The sequence below is a fragment of the Jatropha curcas genome, chromosome 6, assembly GCF_041381405.1.
Source record: "Jatropha curcas cultivar XTBG-Jc1 chromosome 6, XTBG_Jcur_1.0, whole genome shotgun sequence".
Classification (NCBI taxonomy): Eukaryota; Viridiplantae; Streptophyta; class Magnoliopsida; order Malpighiales; family Euphorbiaceae; genus Jatropha; species Jatropha curcas.
The window spans coordinates 17646179-17655805 of NC_143156.1; the positions used below are offsets into that span (position 1 = coordinate 17646179).

The following is a 9627-nucleotide window of genomic DNA, read 5'->3' on the forward strand; positions in this document are numbered from 1 at the left end:
TGCAACGGTCCATGGTCAGTCGTCAAGTCAGAGTCGAAGCGACGAATCTTACCATGGAGGAAAAGGAAACTAACCTTTAGATTCAGTTTCACTTTTAGTTCAAACCGAAACCAACCGAATGCTCACCCTAAGAAGGCTGCAGTGCTTTTCCTGCCCTATCGTACAGTAACAGCCTATGATATGATCTAGTAGAAGATAAATTCGGATAAAACAAAGAATTGAATAAATGCCATATACATAATATATAGAAAAAGTTCACCCTTCAACAAATATCTTGTCATCACTGTTTCAATAAACAATGAGAGTCATTCATCCCATTGCTTGGCCTTGTGGGAATATGCCAGTTGGAATATGACATATATGTCCTGTGAATTTGATCGAGGTTTCAGAAGAATAGCACAGTGAATGTATATGCCAGTTGATTATCTTAATTCGACCCAAGCCATAGATGACCTGAAAAATTTACCATTTACGGCCAAAGAAACTCAAGAATCTTCAGTTGTAAATAGCTGAGAAGCAAGCTTGACTACGCCCCACATTGGTGCATCATTCTGTTTGAAATAATTTATCTTGACATCAGCAATATGAACAGAATACAGATTCAAAATATTATATTTTGATAAATGTGATAGAAGAATGTACCAGTTGTAAAATCCAGGAAACAAGTAATTCGATAAGACCCAAGAGGTGCAAAAAAACCAAAGAAAAATATAACTCACCAGGTAGACTATATCAAAGGCTTTGCTGTAGCTAGGAAGATTCTTCTCGATATTATCATTCCTAAACCAGTAGCATATGATCATTGTTCTTTAGGATGTACCATAAATTTAAAAGAAAAAGATCTACTAATATCACAATTCTAGAAATTAAAGAAACAGAAAAACCACAGCAATATAAAGGTAGAAGCAAAACAGCAGCCAGAGACATTCCCAATTAATGAACCAACATAGCAGACACCTTTTTTTTTAATTTTTTTTTTTTAAGGAAAAAGGTTTCTACATAATTTGATATTTTATCCAAAATGCCAAACTGCGGAAATACTATTTCAACATCCACAAAATTGTAACAGTTAGAACTCTTAATATATCTCTAATGCTTCAGTGAACATGATAATGCTCAATTATGATTGATAATTTCTCTTTTAGACAAGAAAAAAAGGTAATTAGGGCAGGCTGCAGGAGTGTTTGCACAGCACCAAAGACATGATTCGTCCAAATGTTTTCAGCTAGGTTGAAAGATGCTCAAAATAAACCTTTCAAAACATAAGCAATCTTTCATTTCTGTCCATGCAATAAATTGAAGATCTTTTGTCTGAATAAAGCATCCAAATGCTAAAAATTTATGAATGTTATTGTTAACTACAGTATAAATATTTGCTTCAATTTGCTATTCAAAAACATTCTAGATTCTCTCATCTTATCTCATAAATTACTTAGGCAACAATCAGAACCTGCTGTTCATGGTAATCCTGCAAGACAACAACTGCTTTACTATATTTCCTACCAATGGTTCATTCATCTTAAAACAAAGAAACATTCCATATACTCACACTCTTTCTTTCTTGATGGGTATATTTCCTAGCAATGGTGTTCATTCATCTTAAAAGAAAGATGTTCCATATATTCACACTCTTTCTTTCTGGATGGGACATTGGGACTAGCATATTTTCTCCATAGTCCTAACAATGTTTATCCTCACCCTACATCTATCAACTAGAATAATATCATTATACAGGATTTTGCTCTTGCCCTGCCAATTCATCAATATGGCAAAAGGCACAAGGCAATACCTATTTCTGATCTTACATTTTTTCATGTGATTAACAGCATATACTCTTTTCTATCTCAGCCTACATCCTTGTTCCTTGGGACCAGTATTACCTTACAGTCATAAATTGTAAAATTTCTTTTTTGTTAAAAAAACTTCTGATATGGCAGTTTGAAGCATGTTGAACAGACATTTCATGAAATCAGTGGGAACTTCTAATCCTTTTTTTCGCCTCTTAAGTATATTGTCATACAAGTAAATCATACTGAAAGACATGCTAAGGCTTCGGATTAAGGTTTAGTGTTAGTTGTAGTTAAAAGAGGTGTTCATGACATCTGTTACAGATCAAGATCTGTTACTTCTACTAGCATAAGCCAGGGTATAAAAAACAAAAAGAACTCTCGTAAACTAAGCGCCTCAGATAATTATCATCTACTTAAGGAGTTGAGGCTTATAATGGAACTGAGTAAAGTACCCATCTCTTACAACTTCAAACAGCAACATATTTCCAAAATACCCAACAGAACTCTGATTTGAAACACTCACAGACTTAAAACTTCTTTAATTAGCCTTCCTACATCATCTCCATCAATTTTAACATTCCTTCTTCTCTCCTTTTCCATGCTAAAAGGAATTTTCGGAATTTTCAATACCAACCGACCTGATTTTAACCACTTCATCTTTGGAATAGGTAAACTAAATCCAGGTGTTCCAAATAAAATATTAACCACCTCAGAATGTGTGGTCAACTAACAAGCGAAAACTACAAAACTATTCCAGTTCACTTTACTAGGTGGGTTGCAAAGTTGAAATACTATATAGTAAATGAAGATTAACCAATGTTACAAACTTACAGGAATCCTATAGATATTCGAGTCTCATAGTCCAATCCATCACACATTCCCAAGTCTCCTAGATGGTCACCAAGAAGGATCACATTGGTTCTCTTCTTCATTGAGGCTGAGGCACTATCATTAATTACCCCATCAACATCACCAAGATGCTCATGAACAGGAGCAGCCATATCAAGAGCATGTTCATTTTTATTTAGACTATGAATTAATTTCCCTGTAACAAAACAGTTAAAAAGCATAATCAGAACAAAACCAAATATGCGAGAAACTTAGCATTATTACCACAAGTGAATTTTACATTGCCATTTTCAAATTGTAAGAGAAATAACATCTAACAAGATTATTAATATGGATACTTGATTAACATGAAGCTCTGTACCCTGCTTTTCTAAAAACTAGAAAAGAATATATCATTTTCTCAATGACATTTTCAATTGGTAAACAATGGTTGCTATAGAAATTGAGCGCTCTTCAATACACATAAAAAAAAAGCAGGAAAAGAGTAAACTAAAACAAACTTGTCACAGGTGAAACTGCATATCATGATCATATCAAATATTTGTTCAGTATTCTTTCTGAGCTTGGAATTGAGAAAAATATCAACTAAATGTTACAAATTAGATGTCAGTATTCTCATCAAAACACTTCTGTCGATTCTCTGCAAATCATATGATAATCATTAACTAAAGTTACAGCAAGCAGATGTGGAAACTCCATTGCATAAAAGCTTAGAAGGCATACCTATGCCAAAGGGCTAGAATTATTATACCTTTAAAAGAAATGAGGCAACCATCATTGTCAAATACCATTCTGTTAGAGACAACCTTGACATTTTTAAAAGATTTGTGAACTTTTTGCCTCAAAACCTGAAATAGTAAAAGCAAACGTGCCAACGGACAAGGGGTCGTCAATTGGACTCAGAAATCAGAGAATAAACTCAATGCAGATTGTTACCAAATTGACAGAAAGCTTATATTATAAACTTGCCTCCTCTATGATATCTGCAAGCCCTGCCGAAAATATGAGAACAGGAATGTTTCTTTCCTACAAGTTGTAAAAAGAAAACAGTTACATGAGAGAGTGGACACAAATAACACCATCTTAAAAATATGTTAATAGTAGATAAGACATTACAAGGACCTGAAGCTGTGGGTGTTGTTCTTTCTCCATATGCTTTGCAATGTACAAATGAAAAGATGTGAAATGCAGGAGACTTGACAGAAACTAGAAATTTGAATTTCTGACTTATTATATGGTGTTAAACTGGTGCTTTACTTTAAAAGAATGATGTGACAACTGTGGAGCGATTACTTCCAAGTTATTAGCGGGCAAGTTCAGTCCTTTTGGTAATGGCCTGAATAAATTTTCAAGTAATGGATAAGCTGTTGGTTAGGATGAGAGGGAAGTGAGTGGAGGCCCAGAGGGGGATGGAAGGACTCAAAAATAAGGTATCATGAAAAAGAAATCTTTTTCTTAGTTAATATGGTATATGTAGACAAAGAAGGATCTAAATTGAATTTAAGAATTTTGATATCTACAAATACGCTCAAGGTGATATCTTTGAAGGCTTTGTTCATATGGATTAAGAATAAATTATTAAGATACTATAAGACAATTTTTACAAAAAGTAACTCACCAGACTTGCAAATAGCTACCACCAAAATTTTAAATATGAAAAAACATGGACAAAAAAAAAATTGAATCTGTCGGTTGGCACCAGTCATTACTTGTAAAATAAAATAACGTATCAGATTTTTCCACAATGCCTAAGAAGTTGTGGAGGAAAGTTAAGATTTTACCTCTAGAAGCTCAAAGAGTTCAACAACACCTTCCCTAAAAGCAATAGCAGAAGTAGCAACAGAGTCCCTAATTGCATCAAATGTGAGGCCTCCCTCAATAAGAAGATTGTGGGTCTTTCCCCACCTGCACAGAGGCTAGTATCCTCAGTTTTTCATGCCAACTAGAAAAGCATCAAATTTTACTCATGTCCGTTCAATTAAATTTACATGCCTATAAACAGGAATAGTAGCTCCACCTAAAGACATTGGACACATTTAAAGCAGAATAGGTGGCTAGTAGTTCACAGGTAGAAGCAGCAATGTACCATTCTTCCATGAGCTTGGTTTTTTGTTCAATCGGAATAGTTGGGGAGAATTCTAAAGGATGATAATATTCGTACAATGCCTGCCTCTTGGCATCATAGTCAGGATTTCCCTGCCGCAAAATCCCATGACTACCTAATACAAAAAACGAAAAGCAAACTCAAGAAAGTTAAAAATTTCTTCGGCAACCAAAAAACGAAAAAGCATTACAAAAAATCAAAATCCCAAAATCATACTTTGCCCTCGACGGCCATCGACGAAGTACTTGGTTAATGTTGCATCAAAATCTGCTATTATCTAACCCATAAAAAGCCGGACATAATAAGTAACATTAACATAGAAATCAAGGGAAAAGCAAAGTAAAAAATGTGGAAGAAAGGAAACCTGGAGCTTAGAAGGACCTGCAATGCGAATTGCATCAATTTTGCTTTGGAGAGAGGAAGGATCATCCACCACCGAGACATTGGAGAGATCATGACCTTCCATTGCCTTTTGATTCTTGAAACCAGCACTGCAACACAAAAAGCTACAAGAACTTGATAATAGCAATAGCGTAATAGTTGAAGAGTAAAAGAGCAAGGAAGAAAATCTGCAAGGAATAATGAGGAACCTCTGCCTGGAAATGCTACTTAAGAGAGCTGGCAAACTGAACACGTTGCTTTGGAATCGATAGCTCATTTTATAGTCACAAAATGTACGTCCAGCTGATCAGATTTTATATATTTGAAGGGGTGAAATACTATTAAATAGATTCACCCCTAGAATAGCGCTGCTAAGATTGTAATAGATTCAAACACTATTATATTTTAAAAAATTTTAAAATTTTAATATTATTCAATCTAAAATATTTTAAAATTTATTAAAATTTTATAATATTTAATTTAGACTCTTATAAAATTCATAAAACATCTTATGGTATTTAATTATGACTTTTAAAAATCTAAATAAATTTGATGGTATTCAAAAAATTATTGATTTGAAATGATTCTATAAAATCATTGGTTTCGTTGAATTTTAGATTGCTAGGTATTAATAAAGAGTTATTCACAAATTTATCATCCAATCTAAAGATTTTAAAAAACTTTTAAAATCTAACATGGTCTTAATCTAATACATCTTTAATAGAATGGAAGCAGGGGTGAATACCCGCGAATTTTAAACTATCTGGTATCTGTTTAAACTTTTTTATCCATATCCGTTCTGTTGATTTAAGAGTCAATTTTATCTTAAGATTTGGATAATTTTGCAAAACAAATAAATGTAATATTCTTGTATGTGCTAAAATTATTTTATGCAAAGTTTTTACATGGAAATTGCTAAGGAATGCAAGTTATTACAAATCCAAGATTCTTTGAATTTCATGAAGATTATTGAAAATTTTTAGTGGTTAGTATGTTAGGATATATTGTAGAATAAAGAGTATATTCTTTTATAAGCACAAAAATATTCTTTCTCTCAAAATCATTTTCGAAAATTGCTTAAAAAGAAAAGTCAAATCTTGCTCTTTTAATTTCACTTACCTAAATGAAAAAGATTTTGGCTTAATTATTTTTGGCAACGAATAATCAAGTATTTGTAAAAGATTCACATATCTTTTATTTTCGGAAATTACGTTAACAAGAAAAGTCAAATCTTGTTTGTAATTCTACTTACCTAAATGAAAAAGATTTTGACTTAAATATTTTTGGCAATAAATAATTGAGTATTTATAAAAGATTCGTATATCTTTTTATTTTCGAAAAGTCTAAATACTCTTTAAAACTAAATATCAACGTTTTTCTAAAAACGTGATCCTCACCTCTCCTATAAAAGACATTTTTCTTCTTTTGAAAACATGGAGGTTTTTGAAAGAGTAAAAGTCCATTGAATAAAAGTTTTAAATCTCTCAAAATTTCCTTTAAACCCCCTTATTTCTTTTCGTCTATTTACTTCAAGAAATATTTTTAAGAGAAGAGAAAATTTAATAAAAATATTTTCTAAAGTACAATTCTGAACTTCATTTCGATTTTCTAAATCTGTTTTTTGTTCTTCCTGCTTATAAATGTGTTTCGCTCTGTCTATAAAGATTTTGTAATCTGTTGTACACTAGAGGTTTTTTAAATGAAACACTTTTGTATAATAGCTTAGGTGAAAAGCTATGGTGTAATAGGTTATCAAGCGATCTTCTACTTGTGTGAGATTCTAATATCTTGATGTGAGTTTCTATTCTTTGCAAAAACAGAAAGAGTTAAGATTGACTAGAACCTTTGAAAAATCTAGTAGGATAAATGTTAGATCTAGGTGTTGATCAATTTCCTTGTAAAATTGGTTTGTCTCTTACCCTTAAAAAGAGATAACACAGTGGAGGATCTCAAGATGAGTCTCGAACCACTATAAATCTCTATGTTTATCTTCTTTTATTTTCTGAAGTTCTGTTTGATTCTATTATGCTTACACAACTGTTAATCTTTTTAGAAATGCAGAGTTGTTAATGAATTTCTATTTCTAAACGTGAATAAGCTTTCTCTGTGAAACATTAGAACTCTGGATTTCTGTATTGTGATTATATTAAGTTGTAATATATCCTTCTACATTTAGTGTAAACACAATATGAACTATAATCAGTTTTCTAATTTTGCTTAAAGCTTTATAAAGCAGTTATAAAATGCAGTAACTGATTCTTCACAGACTCATTCTAAATTTGCTTAAGCTTTGTGAAGCAGTTCTAAACGCAAGAACTGTTCTTCACAAAATCTCTCTAGACTTACAACTAGCTTTGTGAGATAGTTCTAAATTTGATAATTAACTCTATCAATGCTTTCTAATTTCGTTGCAATAGAATTTTGATGTTGTTTTGAAAGCTAAATTTTTAGAAAACCCAATTCACCCCTAAAATTCCCCGAATTTTTATTTTCAAAACTTTTGAATTTTTAATAAATCGAAAATCCAAAATTTTAATGGGATGGGCTGTAAGTACCGAGCAATTTTGATCTGAGCCCAAATTGCGAATTGGGCTTAAGCCCAAAACAAGTTATCGGAACTTCTATTCGAAAATAATTTAAACTTCTTAGAATTGATATTAGACCACTTACAATAATAATAAGAATTATGTTTACACTTAATTAGGTAATCCTAAATTTGATACATAATGCACTATTTTTGAGTAAATTGAGAAAGAGATATCAATTTGACTCAATCAATTAAATAAATCAAATTGCTTGAAAATAATTGGGGAGTAAATCAAATTAGAAAGAATAAAATGGGGTTGTACAGCAAATATGTAATGATTGATAAACAAGAACCGTAAATGGCCTTAAAGTTTTCGGAAACCAAGAGAAAACCAGATAACCAAACAAAAAAATCGAGCTAAATCGTTGAGTTGGACCAAACCGGTTTGAGTCAAACTGGAATGGCCTAGAAGCCTCTAGACTCGCCTCTCTTCTTTTTCTTTCCTTCTCTTCTTCTTCTTCTTCTTGGCAGCGCCTCCCTCTCCTTGCTCCGCTCAACCCCCCGATTCCTACCATTAAAACCAGCAAACAAACACACCAATGCGATCTACTAGACAAAGCAAACATGGAGGTGACTTTAGGTTAGGCTAGGGTGGCTCCTTTAGAGAGAAATCGAGATGAGAAGGTCCTATTCACTGTGGCAGTCGAGTTGCCATCGATTCCCCTTGAATCCGGCGACTCCAGCCACCAAGAAGAGCTTGGATCGATTCCTCATGCTGCTGTGAGTAATTCTACCTCAGAAAACCAAGATTTCAGTGACGATTGGAGAAACCACCATAAATGGCGGTGAAGAGAGGACTGTCGGGTCCGATTCGGCCAACTAGGGGACGGATCTCGTGCAACTGAGCCAAAATCGAACTCCTGACGAAAAATCAAGTCGAATGGTATAATCGTGATAAATTTCTAGGCAAGGCCGATTTTCAGGCCACCGTGCACGGCGGCGGTCCGACGACCGGCCGGCGACACTCCGGCGAGGTCCCAAAAGGCAGAATGATCTCCTCTTCATGCGGATCATGGAATTGTAGTCCAATTCTCAACCGGTACGCCCTAAGACCTACTCTCCCATTTTCAGTATAAATTCCAAATTTAAAATTTATAATTGAATAAATTGAATTCTAACAAATAATTAGTTAGATATAATTCCTGCTAGGAATTAGTCAGGAGCGTATTGTAAGAAGCAATTTATTTTGAATATTTCTAAATATATTTCATGAATATTAGTTATTATTATTAGAATATTTGATATTGAAATGAGAATTCTTAGCTAATGTTTATGTTGGTTAACATAGGAATTTTATTAAAATATTATTAGTGGGAAATTAAAATCTAAGGCTTAAGCGAGTAAGTATAATATAGAATCTTAATAATATCGTTGAAATATGCTCGAAGGCTATTATGACTTATTGATTAGCTAGTTTGGAATTACTGAGTGTATATGTGTGTGTTATGGATGACGTATGTAGCTTAAAGCGGATGGGTTATTTGGATTGACTGCCCAATGAATGGGCTGTGTGAATTGAGTAATCGAATGATTAATAAATAAGGTTATGACGAACGGGATGAGTTGATGTGAATTACCCGAGGATGGGCTTTGATATTGTATTGTTGAATTATGGTTTAGTCAAATTCTAGGGGAGATTCCGCCGAAATTTCGGTGGAACCTAGGTTACTCATAATTAATAATTAACTTAACAGGTTTATTTAGATTAATTCATGAACTTGATATAAAACAAATAAAGTTCTCTATTTTATTATTTATTTATTTATTCCAAGAATCAATTATTATATTATATTATTAAACTACTACTCCTTTATTTAATTGTGATTGAATGTAAATGTCTAATTGTGCACTTGCATCATGATATTTACTTGTTTGTTATGCTTATATTTAATTGTAGTGTTTGATTAATTGTGATG

General features: G+C 32.9%; 1 protein-coding gene across 4 annotated transcripts; it reads right to left on the minus strand.

Moving 5' to 3' along the window:
- Positions 1–200: 200 nt before the first annotated feature.
- LOC149495634 (uncharacterized) lies at positions 201–5473 on the minus strand. Of its 4 annotated transcripts, none has more exons than XM_089723411.1 (10): positions 5334–5473; positions 5108–5249; positions 4960–5020; positions 4657–4858; positions 4421–4544; positions 3609–3665; positions 3391–3487; positions 2622–2835; positions 720–780; positions 201–551 (listed from the first exon to the last, which is right to left on the minus strand). In XM_089723411.1, the coding sequence occupies exons 1-10, from the start codon at positions 5399–5401 to the stop codon at positions 486–488; spliced, it is 1092 nt and encodes a 363-aa protein (XP_089579537.1). In that variant the 5' UTR covers positions 5402–5473; the 3' UTR covers positions 201–485. The 4 variants fall into 4 exon arrangements, with proteins under 4 accessions (XP_089579537.1, XP_089579538.1, XP_089579536.1 ...); XM_089723412.1 differs by having other exon boundaries at positions 5108–5234; positions 5334–5471; XM_089723410.1 differs by having other exon boundaries at positions 201–365; positions 467–551; positions 4726–4858; positions 5108–5341.
- Between the last annotated feature and the right edge of the window lie 4154 nt (positions 5474–9627).